Below are 19990 nucleotides of genomic sequence, written 5' to 3'. Positions count from 1 at the left end.
CGCAGGGTATTAGGGAATGATGGTAAATCAGTTGATGAGGTTATGAATCTTCATCGACTGAGGTGGTTTGGCCACGTGTGACGTATGCCTGAACACCGATTACCACGACGCTCAATGCTGACCAGTGTTGAGGATGGTTGGAAGAAAATTAAGGTGGCCAAACCAAAACGTGTTATCAGTCCTTGAAGTCACTAACTTCTAGTGTGAGCCATGTTGGGAGATGCAGACTACTTGGTTGGAGTCCGCGTGACTATCATAATCAGTGGTTGGAGACTGTGTGTGAAATGGCTCAGAATCGATCACAATGGCGTCGGTGTATACACTCCCTGTCTTCCCTTAAACTATGAGATTAAAATCGCTTCATATCTTTCTTTCTACGAACCAATTCTTTCTTCTTGTACTATATCTCTATACGCAATCTTTCTCTTACATATTACTACCTTTGACCTAACCACTCCTATGAATCCGGTGTTCATCTTGTTGTGCTGATGCGGTATGGCAACCTGGACCGATGCACATATGTGCCTGGTCCTACGTTGTAGCTGACTGACTGACTGAACTTGTTTTGAAAATATAAAAAAATTATAGAATTTTATTACTTAACTGATTAGAATATTCAAGAATAAACTTTAAGTTGGAAAAGAAAGAGAATCTGATATACAATCAGTCAGTCAGCTACAACGTAGAACCAAGCACATATGTGCATTGGCTCTGTAAGAACTCGGAAAGATAGGGACATACGTCGTTGCGTTTTCATCGTCTCTACCTACGCTCCTATTGACTGCAGCCCAGATGAAATCAAAGATGACTTTTACAGAAAGCTTTCTGATATCAGGTAGTTAAAGGTGATTATTCTGTCTAAAATATGTTCTTATAAGCAAACGATGATCAGCAGATATAGATTACATAGTGTCTGATTAAGTAGTGAATCTTCATCAACTAGGGCAGTTAAGATGTGTATTACGTATCACCGAGCACAGCCTACCTTAGCAAGTGATGTTGTCTGGTGTAGGAGTAGGCCGGAACGAAGCCAGCGGTGGCTAAACTAAAACATAGAACCAGTCTATGAAGTTAGCGACAATTGAACTAAGCTACATAACACCGGCGTAGACTACTTAGTTGTGGTCCGCGTGATTACCGCAACTAGTAGCTACAAACTTCGTGTAAATTGGTTCCGTATAATTTACAATGACGAAGATTTTCCTATAAAACCTGAGAATCTAGATCTCTCGATATTTCTTTGCTCTTTTTTTTCCATACCTAATCATGGTTAACATTAATTCTACTACTCTGGTATTTGTTTTGATAATTTTATCTCCATGTGCTGATTATGTTATGGCAAATAAAACCAATGCATACACGTGCCAGGTTCTACATTGGACATAGCTAACTGTCACTGTACTAATCGGAGTTACATAAGCTTATGTTACAGTTTATATATATGTTTTTGGTTGAGATCATGAATTAACTGATGTTAGACTACCGTTGGAAACCTGGAAGCACTGGACGGCCATTTCGTCCTAGTATGGGACTCAGCAGTGCGCATCCACAATCCCGCACCCCACGGGATTCGAACCCAGGACCTACTGGCTTCGCGCCTGAGCACTTAACCATTATATATATGTATTCACAATGTTCATTGTTACGTTTGTTTGATTTCCTGTTACTTACACCATCCGTGTTGACAACAATTTTCAATCAAATTTGAAGTGCCCTGGATTCAGAACAGATATTTCCTAACCACTTCCTTCTATTATGACAAGGTGGTATCCCTTACAGATGCTGGTTATATAAAGGAAGTACCTTACTATCCTAACGTAGTATAGTCAGCTATATAAATTCTCCTTCGGACGTAAAGTTTGACAGTTTTAGTCATAATAAAGATTACAATTGATGAGTAACTAACGTAATTAAAAGAAAAATTCATGTTATGCTGTTGTTCAAATCACTATTTTGTTTTCAATATTTTCAGGTGAATTAAAAGAATTTTTCTGTATGACACGGTTGTTTCATACGTTTCATACTACTTATACACTACTGAATATCATCCATAACACAAATTTAGTACGATATGAAAATCACCTGATAAATTGGTATCTATTTATTTAAACATATAAATGTTTGCATAAAAAGGCACCAAATAGGTATGCGCCACACAAGTCACTTGATTTGAGTGCGGGCTGTGATACGGATGCCCGAACCGAAGAACGTAGTTTCCTAGGGGGGGACTCCACGATACTTCAACCTACAGGTCTAATCCACAAGGCAGATCAGAGTTTTCCAACTCCCCGAGATGTATGCTTCATCCTCCCGAATTCGTAAACAACAGTAATTTCACAAGAACGCAGTGAGTAGGACTTCCCCCCCCTGGCAGTGGTTGTATGCACGTAGCCATATGAAAGCATTTGGAGAGGGAGATCATAGTTCAACTCATTAAAACTGCTCTTTTCTACTTTAAAACTATGTAAATTTATAACTTAAATTATAGAATACATGTACAGGGATCCAAGCATCTACAGTTACATCAACACCAGTTGAATATAGTCTATAATTCATTGACACAATTAATATGAATCATTTGATTTAGATAGTTTTTTCTGTTGATTAGATTCAATACTATTTACTTATTTTAACACATAGATATTGGTACGAGAGGGCACCAAATATATATGCGCCACACCATATTTGTGTGTGTGAGCTGTGATATTGCACGGATGCCCAGACCGAAACAGGTGGTTTTCTTAGGGGGCCACACCCCGAGCCTTTGATCTAAAGGTCTGATCCACAAGGCAGTGGGGCATCGCGAGGAGATGCAGTCCCATGGTAGCCGGTGACCAACGATTGGTTTGGAATCAGGGTTTTCCAACTACCCAAGGTGGACTTTCCATATCCACCAACCCGGTTAAAGTGACGGATATTCTGTTTTCATCCTCTCAATTTCGTGAATAACACCCATGGTGAGAGAAGGCAATGAGTAGGACTTTCCTGAGAAAGGCGTGGCCATGTGAGAGCATTTCGAGTGGGAGAGCGGACTCTCCCCACTCTCGGCCGTACCAGGGCATTTGGGGAAAGATTCAATACAATAACTGTAATGAATGATTATCAACCAAAATTTCACTGAAGAGTAGTAACATTCATCATATTTCAAGTATTGAACAATAGTACTTGATTAATGTTTTCCGTTTCCTGTTTCTATATTATTTTAAAGCGGCTCACATGTAACTTTACGTAAGTTCTATTAGATTGCTTATTATTACCGTAAATGAGAAAAAGTGTAGACAAAACGTAATACAAAATGTGATGAAATCAGTAACTAATATGATTACCATGTAACAACATAGTTGGTTGACAATATAGACAATAATGGCTACATTTCTAAATGTCAAACTGAGAAATTACCCGAAAAAAAGGATTATGAAATAGGACGTTTTAGGTACAGAAGCTGTTAGACACATGTGGATAGTTGTAATCGGCGAGACTCTAATTTAAGGACGACCTTTGAACGAATCTTAAGTGACCTTGACAATTATCGGCCAATCAGAAGAAAGTTAGTATAAAGTGAAAATATATTATATGACAGTAATGAATTACAGTGGATATTCTTCTTTTACATGATTTAAAAACTTGTTAAGGTTTGATTAAGGTTCAGAGGTTCTGAATTCATAATGCATATGGTATAGAAACTCGTCTATTGGGTTAGAGTTAGGTTTACGGGTAAGGTTAGGGTTAGGGTTAGTTGAGGGTTAAGGTTTAGGGTTAGGTGAGGGGTTAGGGTTAGAGTCAGGTGAGAGTTAAGGTTAGAGTTGGGATGCTAACATACGAGTTTTTAAATCATGTCAAAGAAGAATATCTACTGTAATTTATTACTTTCTTTTAATATATTTTTATTTTATGCTGTCTTCTGATTGACTAATAATTGAAATTTCTCAAACGCTTCTGATTGGATCGTCGCTAAATTAGAGTCTCGCCGTTGTAATCTATCAAACAGCCTAAACATTGAATGGAAATTTTTTATTAAAGGACCTGAACTGTGATTTTCTATGGTTGAGAGTATGAGTGTATTTGACAAAGGAAAACTATTTTCAATCAATTAAATACAGCCTACTACTAATTAGAAATTTATAATTTGCTAATCTTGTAACAGAAAACTGTGGGACAAGATGAAGTGTCCTACATTCAGCGCAGACATTTCACAACCACTTCCATCTGTTACGACAAGGTAGTATCCTATTCAGATACTGGTTATCTAAAGGAAACATCTTAATGTCATAACATAGTAGAGTCAACAATACAACTTCACCCTCGGACGTTAAGCTTGGCTTTTTTCCAACCGACCGGCTTTGTATCGTAATATCTAAACGAACAAGTGTTCTAGTAAACCAGAGTTCGATTTTGTTATCATGACAGTCAAGTCCGACTACTACATCAAGATAGTAAGCAGAACTGGACTCAGTCAATCATTCAGTGGCTTTATGAGCTGGTAACACATATTGCTAACTTTTTTGAAAGTTAGTTTTATGTTATCCAGGATTGAAAGTGGAGGTAAGTGACGGTTCGGAATACAAAGTAAACCAGATCCCAGCGGAGGAAGATATCAGGGAGAAGCGCTGGAATTGGATAGGGCACACATTGAGGAAAGCACCCAACTGCATCACAAGACAAGCCCTCACATGGAATCCTCAAGGCCAAAGGAAAAGAGGAAGACCAAAGAACACATTACGCCGAGAAATGGAAATAGACATGAGAAAAATGAACAAGAATTGGATGGAACTAGAAAAGAAGGCCCAGGACAGAGTGGGTTGGAGAATGCTGGTCAGCGGCCTATGCTCCATTGGGAGTAACAGGGCGTAAGTAAGCAAATAAGTAATATGCTTTATCAATCTTAATTGACGAACATTCATAACTTCACTACTACTACTACTATTATAGTTCTTAAAAAATAGTAAATACTATTAGGAAGAGCAGAAAAGAAGGAAATATTATTGTAAAAGAATACCAACCAGTAATCAAAATAATTTTTCGTATAAAAAAAATTATGGAAACTTTTTAAAGGAGGTGAGCGGAGATACACATCAAGAACAACTTTATCAAATCTATTCACCAGGTATACATTAAGCTACACAACTTGAAGTAGTTGAAAGTTCAATGAGTTATCCATTTCCTCTTAGACTTCCAAGTAACCGGAAGGTTTTCATGACAACATTAAATAATTATGCTAACAATTATTGTGTAAATATTACATTACGATAAAGACTGAAAAATGGTAATATTAAAACTCCAACTGTATTGGAATTTGATGTAAATAATAGCAAAACTTTTTCAATACTTTTAAACGATTGAGCCCAATATAGTGTGATTTATTGTTTATCATATGTTTGAATGCTATAACGAGTTCACTTTACTCAGTAAACGGAATGAAGGTCAAAGATACAGTGATACGATAGGCTATTCTAATCCGTTGTACATGGTCCTGCTAACTAGGATCAAGAAATCTTGATGGGGCGTAGAGAATGCATTCTACAAGCATCCAGAAAATATAAGGTCACTAAGCTCACAAATCAAGCTTATTTATACAATGAAAAAAACGCCATTGACAGAGCCACAAAATAGGCGTACTAAAAATCCGTCAACCAATGACAGTCAAGGATTTCCAACTGGGAAATGTATGTTGTAAGTCAACTAAGCGTCTCTTAGCGCGTAAACATAAAATTCAAAATTTCAGAATAAAATTACAAAATTAGGACCTTTTCCAAGGGAGTCCTGTGGATGTAACGTCCTCAAGAGTTTAGTGGATGATAAGTGAAAAACAACTTTAATTTAAGACGTAAGGGATATACACACCTAGATTATATCATAACAATTAGAATAGGTTAATAAGAAAATAATAAACGTTTAACTCAAACAATATAACAGTAAGTGACGAATTCCAGACTGTAGCTGCAACTATGACATGTCAGAATTGTCGATTGTAGTAATTCAATAGAGCAATATGGGTTGGAACAATTGTTTCATAAGATCACAACGATGTTAGGATAGGTCGGTTGGGGAACAGAATGACTAAAAGTAGCAAATTGATGGTCTGAAGACGAATTTGTACTACTAACTGTTCTAAAGTGTGACGATAGAAAGCTGTTCCCCTTAAGCAACTAGCGTCTAAAGTAATACTGCCTAATAACCTTAACTGATGAACACATATGCCAGGTTCCACATTGCGTATGACTTACTAGCTTATTCGATTCAATATTTCAATTAGCAAGAGTCTAAATAGGTATAAGCTATAATAAGAAGCATGAACCTTGACATGGATGACTAGATTTATTCTTTTTATTTACAGTGTCAATCGTTTATAGGCTTGACTAGTGGGCTTACTGATGTTAGCACTATAAACTTGACCTGTAGGTGGGATCTTCGATTCTATCAAATGCTTCGCATAGTAATACATGTACAAAAATTTGTGTATCAAGTACATAAACGTACACCATATGAGTGAATTAATACAATCAATCAGCATGTCATGTAAATAAAAGAACGATTTACATTAAATTCAACATATTCAATCACTAATACAACTTACTCAGCTCTATCTTCTAACCATAATAAAGGTTTAGCACCAGCACGTAAACCATGAGCATAAATTGAAGCAATTTTACGATAATTTTTGCTTTTTTCAAGTAATTGACACCATGTAACATAAAATTCAGAACACATTGTACCAATACCTTGTCGAAATAATAATTCAAATAATTCAGTTGGTTGATTACAATATTCTGTCTAAAATATTATGAAAAGATAAAAAAACAAGGTGACGAGATGAAAGAGAATTACATAATAAATGTGTAATAATAGTGTAGTCATCAAACATTTCCTTCATACAAGATATCAGGTTGATACCTTGTTTACTACTAATTATTTACTTTAACACATAGATATTGGTACAAGGAGGTACCAAATACATATGCGTCACACAAATCTCATTTGATTTGTGTGTGAGCTGTAATACTGCACGGATGCCCAAACCACAGTAGGTGGTTACCTTAGAGGGCCACATCCGGAGCCTAAAGGTCTAATTCACAAGGCAGTGAAGCAACGTAAGAAGATGCAGTCCCATGGGGTAGCCGGTAACCAACAATAGGTTCATACGCCATTTCTCCCATCAAGATCCTGGAGCCAGTCCATGTGCATCATTGGTTTGGAATCAGGGTTTTCCAACTCCCTAGGTGGATCCTCCGTATCCACCAACGCGGCTAAAGCATCAAACATCCGCTTTTCATTCTCTCAATTTCGTAAACAACTCTCTGGCTAAGAGAAAGCAGTGAGTACGACTTCGTTAGCAGTGATTGTATGTACGTGGCCATGTGAGATCATTTCGAGTGAAAGAGTTGACTCTCCCCATTCTCAGTCGTACCAAAGCATTTGGGGGGGGGCACATATGTCTACAATATATAAACTTAGGCATATATACATCAAAATACAAACGAATTAGTTTATTCTTTTACAGTTACAATGTTATGGACTCAAGTAAAATGAAACAACAAATACACACACACACACAGAGAGAGAAAGAGAAAGATGAACAGGAAAACATGATTTGTTTAACTAGGTATTCTATTTTTCATACTATTTCGATACACTTCCAGTGATTAACAAGAAATCAAAGAATAAAAATGATAGAAAAAAAGTAATTTGTTCTTTTTTTTATATTTATTTTCATTTAATGATAAATGAGCTGAAATTCATAATAAATAAGCATCTGTATTCACATGTGTATATCTAATACTTATGTCATTACTTTGATCTTGTTTATTGAAAGAAAATTTATCAAGTTGTTATGTTTGTCTACAAAATAGTACATTTATTCATTTATCTAATGTATCATTCATTGAATCATTCCCTTCCCTACCTCCCTACTTCCCTCCCTCACTCTCCTCACTCACTCACTCACTCACTCACTCACTCACTCACTCAATCACTCACTCACTCACTCACTCACTCACTCACTCACTCACTCACTCACTCGCACACTTAGTTAATTGTTCATCGAAATTGTTTCTATCAGACAAAGATTATTTCATTTTAGATGAAGAGAAAAAAAAATTACAATGTAGACAAGGTAAACAAGAGATAAGTTACATTAATTCATTTGATAAAAGTATTCATGATGAATGTCTGTTAGTGTTTTATTTATTTCTTCTTTAAACTGAGACAACAACCCATCATAGCAACCAAAGGAAATTACCGAAAGAAGATTTATAATGAAACATTATATAGACGATGACGAACGACTAGTTATATTGCAATTTTTCGGTATATATACATATATATGCTGAATTGGTAACCTGATGAGTACAACACTGAACTTCTAAGTTCAAATACTAATTGAATTATTATAAATTGAACAAGTGAATAACATTAAAGGTTCATATAGAAACATAAATATATGACACAAAGATATGTAGAAAAGCACATTCCTAACTTACTTATTTACGCCTGTTACTCCTCATGGAGGAGCATAGGCCGACCACCAGCACTCTCTATCCAACTCTGTCCTGGGCAGTCCTTTCCAGTCGCTGTCCATCCTTTTCATATCTACTTCTATTTCCCGACGTAATGTGTTCTTTGACCTTCCTTTTTTCCGCTTCCCTTCAAGATTCTAAGTTAGGTCTTGCCTCGTGATGCAGTTTCATGATTTTCTCAATGTGTATCCTATCCACTTCCAACATTTCCTTATTTACCCGTCAGCTGGAAGTTGGTTTATTCTCTCACAGAGAAGGCTGTTACTGATGGTATCCGGCCAATGGATGTTGAGTATCCTGCGTAGACAACTGTTTATAAATACTTGTACCTTTTTGATCATGGTTGTAGTAGTTCTACAAGTTTCAGCTCCGTACAGTAGGAAATTGTTTGACAGTTATTTTGAGTTTCATATGTTCTTCAATTTTAGGAATGCGGTGCCTGTTTTGCCAATTCTCGCCTTTACGTTTGCATCTGATCCTCCTTGTCCATCGATTATGCTTCCCAGGTATGTGAAAGATTCCACATCTTTCAGAGTTTCGCCATTATATGTGATTTGGTTAGTGTTCTGCGTGATGTATTTCAGGATTTCGCTTTTTTCCTTTGTATATGTTGAGGTCTATTGATGCAGAGGCTGCTGCTACACTAGTTGTCTTCATCTGCAATTGTTCGTGTGTATGGGATATGAGGGCTGGGTCATGTGCGAAATCCAAATCGTCTAATTGGTTCTGAGCTGTCCATTGTATTCCGCGTTTTTCCTCAGATGTCGAAGTCTTCATAATCCAGCCGACCACCGCATTGCTTACTTCAATATATATTCGCATGAAAGGTCATTTACTTTACATAATGAAATAAGTAAACTACGAATTGATATCGAGTGTTGTTAGAAATATGACTTCCCACTCCTTGAAAGGATTGTTCTTCTCGACGAACAAAGAAGTGTAAATTAGATTATTTGTTGCCTACACAACCTGGGATCTTGACCATGGTCCCCAACAAAAAACTCTTTGAAATCGATCACACATGGGCTTTACGTGAGTGACCTTTAACCTAACACCTCCATAAGATTATGCAAAGTGTAGTAAATTGAGCATAAATATCTCTGGTCGCAACTGTTATATCCCGATGAGAATAATGAATGGTAACTGTTGGGATCTATTTCTGGACTAATACTAAACGTATATTGTTAACGTATAATTGTTAAATAACTAAACTATTCAGATTCGTGTTCCCCTTATTATGAGCTTTATTTCGACCTATGAACTATGATTATATGATTTACCATTCTTGAGTTATACCCAGTCTATCTCCTACATTCACAGCCACTTTTGGTCAAATCTTGTACAAATGTTGTTTCTTATTTTATGGTACAATGTGGTCTGTTTGGTTGGTGTATATAAACCCCACTATGTTTGAAATCAATGATTCATATCGCAGAGACTGAGATTGATGTTCTGGACGTAACAGGCTGAGCTAGGCAGGAAGCAGGATCGATAAGGCCAAACCAAAACGTGGCATCAGTGCTTGAAGTCACTAACTTCTAGTCTGAGTCATGTTGGTAGATGCAGACTACTTGGTTGAGGTTCGCGTGACTATCGTAACCAATGGTTGGAGACTCTTGGTGACATGGCTCAGAATCGATCACAATGGCGTCGGTGTATACACTCTCTGTCTTCCCTTAAACTAAGAGATTAAAATCGCTTCATATCTTTCTTTCTACGAACTAATTCTTTCTTCTTGTACTATATCTCTATATGCAATCTTTCTCTTATATATTACCACCTTTGACCTAACCACTGCTGTGAATCCGGTGTTCATCTTGTTGTGCTGATGCGGTATGGCAACCTGGACCGATGCACATATGTGCCTGGTCCTACGTTGTGGCTGACTGACTGATTGACTGAGGATCGATAAGGACTCTAGACTGCTCGTACAGGTTTTATGCGTCATTGGTCCAGTTGATAATTCACTGTTCTCTAATTATCGATATCATAACGTCATATATTAATAGGAAACAGGGCACAAGTTATAACAGTAACCAATCATACAATATCCGATATTTCATTACTTTATTTGTACGTTATATATTTTAACCATTGCAAATAATGAAACATTGAACCATCTATTTTTACATGTTACATTTTATGTTATCCCTATAAACTAGATCATAAACAATATAAGGAGATCCTACTACCTGACTTGGATGTATTTAAAATATTTCACAATATACATAAATTAAACATAAGAAACTGTGTACATTAGTTGATAAGGCTATGAATTAAGTAAAGTGTTGATTGTTTCAACTCCTATTGATCATCTATATAGTTTCTCTTTATTATCTTGATTTGGTGCAGATATTTGAACTAACGTACACTTACATTTACTTTTATGATGATTACAAAAAAAACGGAATGATGATATGTACAATCAAAGAATATGTCAGTTAACCGATAGTGTTAAATGTCAGTTAAAAACTACTGAATATACTACTAACAAGTCGAAATTCCTATCACTTGCTTCGAATTCAACAGTATATCCACAGAATATATATATGCAATACATTGGACTCACAAGTTTAATCCAATTTCCCACATAAGTATCATTGTTTTTTATCCCCGGTAAGTCGGATGAATCTCGTATGGATCGATAGAGAACATTTTGTAAGTCAGCAGATTTGCCTAATGAAGGATAATTTTGTTCAATCCATTTGATATATCTTAAATTAAAAAAGAAAACAAATAAATATTCTGGTAATAATAAATAAATTTACAGCAAAGTGAATAAGACAGATATTTATCCATTGAGTAGCAGGTTTAGATCCTACTTCATTCTGAATTTAGTTCAGGAAACTGACAAATATTCTGTAGTTGACTTGTTTTTTGATGGTGTCGATGAAAATCATGAACGTAGGTAGATCTCATGATTGATCATACTAAATACTGCTGATGTATCGCAGTGAATCAAGTGGAATATCTTAACGTTTTTCTTTTTTCACTGGTTGAAATCATGAGTCAATTGAAACTAGACCACCATGGGAAACCTGGAAGCACTGGATGGCCGTATAGGACTCCTCAACAATGCGCATCCACGACCTCACCCCCTGCAAGATTCAAACCCAGGACCTACTGGTTTCGCGCGTGAGCACTTAACCACTAGACCACTGAGCCGGCATCCAACAGTGTTAATGTCTAACTTCAAACAAATCTTTTCTTAAAAGGATTTTGTGGATATTGTAGTAATTTAGTAGTTGAATCCATGAGTTAATTAAAGCTAGATCATCATAGAAAACCTGGAAATACTAGAAGGCCGTTTCGTCCTAGTATAAGACTCCTCAACAATGAGTATCAATGATCCTATTAGCGGGAATCGAACCAAAGATCTATCGGTTTCGTTTTTCTTTTATAATGATTCTAACCTCAATAAACCCCTAAATACATACAAGAAACCAAGCAATTAGAAAAATCATTAGATGTTTAAGATAGAATAACTTCATTGAATAAGATGGCGTAGATTACAATCATATTCACGAAAAATGAAAACTATGATAACACTAGAATAATCCATAAATAGTAACTCGTAAAGCAAAGTTATGAAATAAAATAGGCAAATATACAAGAAAAATAAAATATTATGCATACTACATGAACTGGTGTGAATACAAAAGTAAACACAGATACACACACACACACATACACAGAAAGGATCTAGTCACTTCATCCTATATACAGAATTTTCAATATTCAACTACACTAAATCAAATATAGTCTTATTCAACCCAGTCTCCTCGAAATAATGATGTAGAAGCGCCTTAGATAGACTAGAATAATTGAATGAAACAACATGATGGATATATTGTAGTTCAATGATTGTTTTAAATAAACAATTCTATGAACACTATTACTATTACTTAGAATAGTAGTAACAAGTAATAGTAAAACTATTATTATTATTATTATGGTTTATCTTGTAGCCACTTCACATGGAAATGAACAATAAATAAATATTTACGTGAATATATATCTATAATAGAAATGTCAAATTATTGGCAAGTGACAATCGGAATAAGAATGTCAATGTACATAATAGGATGTGGTGTGTGTGTGTGTGTGTACAATACACAACAACAAAAATGACCAAGATAAAATGTTATCATCTTTAAGAGAAAGGGAAAACATTAATAAACAAACCAGCAACAACAACAAGAACCAGAAAACACTAAAGGGTAATAAATAAAATATGTCAGGAAGTTCATAGTATAAATTACAAAGATCAGTAAAAGCCCTACCTTCATTCCCCCCCTCCAACTTAAAATAATATTTACACAAATGTAAACAATAAACAAAAGAATATGATACATACAAATAAGATAAATAGAAGAGTATTGTAGTATACAAAATTACTTTATCTAGGATAAATGGAAACTCCACCTGGAGTCCCTCTGGGGGCTACCGCCGGTCCCAAGCCCGGATAAAGGAGGAGGGTTGCGCATGGGGTTAGCGTCCCCATCCCGTAGAAAACTAACTCGCTAAAAAAACGCTAACCAGAAAAAATTATTCAAACCTTTTAAACTCTGCCCTGGGAGTCAGAAGGTCTTCATTTAGAAGAATTATGACGCCTCATGATGAAAGCCGAATTCCTTCGGAAGTTACGAGGCCGATGCCCCTTCTGACAACCAGAGCGACCATTTATTTAGGTACATGGAATGTTCGTACAATGTGGGCCTATGCTCCATTGGGAGTAACAGGTGTAAGTAAGTAAGTAAGTAAGGATAAATGGAAGCACTAATAATTTAGTAGAAGAGATGAATTATGGTTAGTAGTGGAATTCAAGGATGAGGGTTAATGTTATAGGTTAAGTAGATATTTCATCGTGATACTAATATGCACACTTCTTATATAAGAACTCAATCTGCAAGCTAAGTAAATAGATTAAGAAGGAATAGAATGTTGTACTAGCAAATTATATCGAGATGTATAAATATTTTAGTGTATTTAAATATGTCCCACACATAATTAAGCATAACTTCAGTTAATAGCGTTCAACTATCAGCAAGTGCCACAAACAATCTTGCATGATACTAGAAGTGTCAGGGCGGTTGTCACTTACTGGTTGTTCACACGATGGAAAGATTAATTAATTACTTATTTATTCATTTAAATACATAAACGTTGGTAAAAGGAGGCACTAAATAGATATGTGCCACATAAATCATTCTATTTATGTGTGGGCTGTTATACTGCCCGAAGAAATTGGTTTTCCTAGGGGGCCACATCCGGAGCCTTCGAATTAAAGGTCTGATACATAAGGCAATGGAGCAACGTAAGGAGATGCAGGCCCATGGTAGCCGGTGAACAACAGTTGGTTCATACGCCACTTGTTTCCTTAGGCTCCTGGAGCCCATGTACATCATAATATTACAATTCACTATTAAATCAGAAAGGGATTTTGTGGATATTATAGTAATTTAATAATCGAATTTATGAGGCAATCAAAGCTACGTCACTGTTATGGATGCAGAATAATGTGCCAATCATTATCATGTTAAGCCTAGTGATGTCCTTGGACGTTAAATGGAAATTTCCTATTGGCCGTTATTTACTTCATCCGTTAAATATTGTACAAATGTTGTTTTCTATTTTTACGGTACGATGTGGTCTGCTTGGTTGGTATATAAATAGAGTATGTCTGAAATACAATGATTCATACCTCAGAGGTTGTGACTTGTGTTCTGGACTCAACTGACTGGGCTAGACGGGGAAACGGGATCAATCGAGACTCTAGGCCGTCCGTACGTGTTTACGTGTCATTGAATCGATCGATAAATACGCTGCTCTCTAATTTTTCCAGTCAAGGACACAACAATTAGCACAGGGTAAAAATCGACCCAACTTAAAGTCATAACAGTCACCATGGAAAACGTGGAAGCACTGGATGGCTGTTTCGTCCTACTATGGGAGTCCTCAGCGGAATCGTGGATGCGCACTGCTGAGGAGTCGTATATTAGGACGAAACGATTGTCTAGTGGTTCCACGTTTTCCATGGTGATGTACCTTTAATTAACTCATAAATTCAATTAATAAATTGAAGTATTTACTATATAATTCTTAGATTACATCAAGACATTGTGTTCAGATACAGTTGGTTGTCCTCATATGTGTTTTTGTTCAATACAATAGAATACGTTAACTTTCTTTTTTTTGATGATATCATTCTCTCAGTTGTTTAATGACTGTATATAATCGTTGAAAACACATTGTTGCTTACTTAACTATATTCATGTTTTCATTAATTAATGAGTGTATTGTTTTAATAAAATTTTGTTAATTAAATTGACAATAACAAAGAGAACTATTAAAATGACAACTATACGAATCTATTAAGAAAGTTGATTTTTAAAAAAAACCTCTTTTATGAAAAAGAAGAGGAGATGAGACTACTTCTTAAAGTGCAATCACACAGTCATCCGTACTGTTGGGTCGGCTTCCGGAGAACTTCAACGGAGCCTCCAGAGGCACAAAAGGAGCCGAAGAGTCCTAGCCAATCAGAGTATGATGGAACGTTCGAGAATTCCAGCGTGGCGTACTACCATTGGTCGGTAGCATAATATGACGTTAACGAATTGGCTAAAATATGATGTTGATTTAACAGACGCCAACATCTATAAATACCCTTGATTTTCTGTACTAAAATGAACCTTGGGATAAAGTGTTTTCTCTCATACTTGTGTCTTCTTTCTGGAGTTCGAGTCGCTGTGTAGTTCTAGTCTGCGGGTTACGGGAATAGCTTAGCAATCGTATATAGCGTTCAACCTACACGACTTATCACGTACATAATTTTTTGCAGGAAAGTCTTACTTACTATTTTCATGTAATGAGATGCTTTTTCGAAATTAAAATGGCTAAAACAAGAAGTTCGGATCATGAACGCAGTTAGTGAATAAAAAGGATCCATCTAGAATAGTTAGAAAACTCGGATTCCATCCCTAAAATACACATAGTCTTCATGATCTTAAGATAATGAATAGGGTATAAAGGCTTGAAGAGGAATGCTTTTTAAAAAACCATATTCAACCGAGGTGTTCATGTACTTCTTATAAATAATAAACTGAATCACAACAGGGATAAAGTATAAGATTAAGTAGTCAATCTGTTTCTTTACACCATGCTTGGTCAAGTATTCAACTAATATATCACATACATTTAAGAAATGCATGGATAATAAGTAACAACATTATCAAATAAATTCTCCGCTTCTAAATGCAAGTAGTCGTTTCAAGACTAGCCCGCCTCAACACCTGAACTAAGGATAAGGAGAGAAGTAGTCAAACACGTCGACAACTTCACCTATCTTGGAAGTTTGATCAACACGAAGGGGTTGATGTCTTACGAAATTTCAGCATAGATTCGAAAAGCTCGTTTATGTCTGCAAAACGTGGTTATTAAGAGTAGAAGATACTCGTAAGCTACTGGTATTTGATCACAGATGTCTTAGAAATATTACTCGCATCTACTGGGATCACCGAGTAAGTAATATTAATGTTAGATGCAGGGTATTAGGGAATGATGGTAAATCAGTTGTAAATCTTCACAGATTGAGATGGTTGGGCCATGTGTTACGTATACCTGAACACCGATTACCACGACACGCAATGCTGACTGGTGTTAGAGACGGTTGGAAGAAAGTAAGGGGCGGCCAAACCAAAAACGTGACATCAGTGCTTGAAGTCACTAACTTGTAGATGCAGAGTACTTGATTATTGTCTGTGTGACTATTGTAACCAGTGGTTGGAGACTGTGTGTGACATGGCTCAGAATCGATCACAATGGCGTAGGTGTATACACACATTGCCTTACTTCAAATTGTGAGATTAAAATTGCATTATATCTTTCTTTCTACGAACTTGTTCTTTCTTTCTATACTATGTTCTTATACACAATCTTTCTGTTATAAATTACTACCACTGAAGTAACTACTTTTATGAATTCGGTGTTCATCTTGCTGTACTAATGCGGTACGGCAACTTGTACCGATGCATATACATGCCTGGTCTTACGTTGTAGCTGACTGACTGACTATGTCAACGAGCTTACATTTTGGTTACTGAAACTCTATTCAAAATAAGTAGAAATAATTAATCTCATCAATATTTGTAACATCATTATTATTCCATAGGCATTAATCATTTTAATATGGAAAAAAAGTCTCTTATTCAACAATTCTCTTGTGTTTTAGTTCTTGTTAGTAACCCCAATACTTATACCCATACTCACTCATTAACTCATTCATTCATTCACACACACACATACATACATACATACAAGTATAAACTGTGAACAATATTATGCACTATAGTGGAAGGAACACCGACTAAATTAAGGAATAAAATTCAAGAAAATTACTTTCATCTCAATTCTCTTTCTTTTTGGTTTATATTGTTAATAATTTCCATCAGAAGATGGATTTCATGAAGGAATAATGATAACAGTGGTGGTGGTGATGGTGGTGGTAATAGTAGTCTAGTAGTAATAGAAGTGGTCAAATAAAGGATAACTTGTATGATGAAAACTGTGTAGTAAAATAAAACCTACTGAATGACATTTTAAGCGACAAGAAGGAGAAAAAAAAGAAAAGTAGAATAAAGAATAATTAATAATGAAGTCAAAACATAATAACAAAAAAAGTAGAGAAAACTGGAACAATCATATAAAAGTAATAAATTACACTTCATTGAAATATGAATGAAATCAATCATAATAAGATGCATGATGATGAGATCATTTACAGATGCATTTCTATAAACTAATTAACTAACTATGGTATTTAGAATCATCAGAATATAGAATTATACTACTGATAAAATACAGATAATAAGTAGTGTTGAAAAAAATCGTGATAAATGAAATAGACAAAACGATACAACAGCAAAAGAAAGAACAAACTAATGAGATTTAGAATAAAGGAATGATAATCTAAAAAGAAAATACGAAAGTATAGAAATTAATATGGGTGAAGTGATAATAAAGAGAATAGGTGACCTCAAAAAGAGGGAGGGAGAGAGAGAGAAGTCAGAGGAGGGAAGGATGATATGAACTAAACAAAAATAAGTTATTAAAGGAAAAAAATAAGTGGAAATAACCCGGAAGAGAAAGACTGATGAATGTTTTGTTGTAGTTTAGGGTGATTCGTTACTTCCGATCGATATCACCATCATCATCATCATCATCATCGATTGGGAACGAGCATAAGATATGCACACACATGGAGAGATCAGTGTATTATAGAATGAAGTTAAAATAAACCAATCCATAATAAGTAGTCTTATAGATTTAATCTTGTTAAAGTGTATTCTCTATACATAAACCATAGAGAATGTCGGATGTAAGAGAGTAAGAAGTAATAATAACATAGTAACAAATATATTAATAGATCAGAATAAACTTAAAATATTGAAAAGAAAACATGAAAAATCAACACAATCAACATGAATTCCATATATATTGATTCAAAGTCTTGCGTCAATTACTACGATTTAAGTAGACAGTTAATTACACTATTATACTTCTTTCTTGAATAAAACGATACTGATCGAATCCAAGGTATTTAAATCTACTCATTTTGTTCATGATTCACTCTGGGTTGACCAATAAAACAATTAATTAATCAATCTAAGTGAATAAACAAACATCCATTCATTTAATGTGATCCATGAAATCGGAAACACAGCGATTCATTTACGCCATTGATTTTGTAATAAAGAAACATTATTTAAAAATTAAGCCACTAACCACGCTTTTATTTAATTAGATTTCACAATTATTTTGTAAAGAGTTGAAATGACTAGCTTACTGTCTATAATATAGAATGAATTAATGTTATTCCTCCAAATGCTATGGTACGGCTGAGAGTAGAGAGAGTCCATTCTCACTCTTCAAACGCTCATATGGACACGTGCATACAACTACTGCCAAAGAATTCCTACTCACTGCCTTCTCTTAGCCGGGGCGTTGTTTACGAAATTGAAAGGACGAAAAGCGAATGTCTGAAGCTTTAGCCACATTGGTGGACACGGAGAGTCCACTTAGGGGAGTTATTTATTTATTTTAACACATAGATATTGATACAAAGGGGCACCAAATACATAAGCGCCACATAAAATTCATTTGATATGTGTGAGGGCTGTGATACTAACCGGGTGCCCAGACCGAAGCAGTTGGAAAACCCTGGTTGAAGGCTCCGGGTGTGGCCCCCTAAAGAAACCACTTACTACACTTTGGGAACCTGAGCAGTATCCCAATCCTCACATAGCTATTTGGTGCCTCCCTGTATCGATGTTTATGTGTTTAAATAAATATAATTGGTTAAACTCGAGATATAACAAAATACACTATGGATTCGTAGTGAGACATGGTAAACTCGTTTAAAATAATATTCAGTCAGCTACAACGTAGGACCAGGCACATATATGCATCGGTTCAAGTTGCCATAGCTCATAAACACAATAAGATGGACACCGGATACATAAAAGTAGTTAATTCAGAGGTGGGAATATATAAAAGAAAGATTGTAATAAGGATATTGTACAGGAATTAGTTCGTAGAAAGAAATATATGAAGCGATTTTAATCTCATAGTTTAAGGGAAGACAGAGAGTGTATACACCGACGCCATTGTGATCGATTCTGAGCCATGTCACACAAAGTCTCCAACCATTGGTTACGATAGTCACGCGGACCCCAACCAAGTAGTCTGCATTTACCAACATTGCTCAGACTAAAAGTTAGTTGACAGTTGTTACTAGAAACATATACTGCTTTTATTAATCCGTGTAACTGGGATTACTATTAAAGTAGGGTTGTGGAGATTGTTGAGTTTTAATTCAGATCATAAACCAATCAATGTCGGATCATCATAGTTAACTCGAAGCACTGGACAACTGTTCCTTACTAGTACGGGGCTCTTCAGTAGTGCACATCCACGATATCACATGTGGGATTGCAACCCACAACCTTCGATCTAGTGCGCGGACGCTTAACATCTAGACCACTGGGTCGGCATCCAAAGGTGTTAGTGTTTACCTTCAACCAATCCATGATATTGATAAACCATCTTCGATTATCTTCAGTGGGTAACTCATTCATACTCGACACGGTTCAACTCCACTCGTCATGGCTTCTCACTAGGACTCCAAGAATTCGCTAGTGAGCGTATGATACCATATCGTTATTCTATTGAAATATGAAGGTTTTATTCTATTCTGTACTACACAGATAAGTGCATAAACTCTATCTATTCTCATATGAAATGAATCACCATTCTGTATTACTGCGTAGATCAATCAATTCAAACTAGAAAATATTGTTTTCATTATTCACTGTGTTGCAGCATTTGATTCTTTTAATTTAGTAGGTAGTTTCTTGTTGCATTCCATGTCTATATTATTTTAATTAATACAGGCTTCATTTAGCAGGAAAAAACCTTTT

At 35.6% G+C, this 19990-nt stretch overlaps 1 protein-coding gene across 2 annotated transcripts in view; it reads right to left on the bottom strand.

Annotated features, from left to right (window-relative positions):
* MS3_00002458 (uncharacterized protein) overlaps positions 1-19990 on the bottom strand; it is a gene marked incomplete at its 5' end in the record, with an annotated part of 72000 nt that overhangs the window by 28811 nt on the left and 23199 nt on the right. For both annotated transcript variants that reach the window (XM_051210060.1, XM_051210059.1), the window contains 2 exons: positions 6575-6771; positions 11083-11227. In XM_051210060.1, coding sequence (XP_051072900.1) covers positions 6575-6708 — 134 coding nt within the window. The remainder of the gene's footprint in view (positions 1-6574; positions 6772-11082; positions 11228-19990) is intronic.

This window comes from Schistosoma haematobium, chromosome 1, assembly GCF_000699445.3.
Source record: "Schistosoma haematobium chromosome 1, whole genome shotgun sequence".
Classification (NCBI taxonomy): Eukaryota; Metazoa; Platyhelminthes; class Trematoda; order Strigeidida; family Schistosomatidae; genus Schistosoma; species Schistosoma haematobium.
Note: the sequence above shows the minus strand (reverse complement) of the source record. Positions and strands in the feature narration are given on the sequence as shown.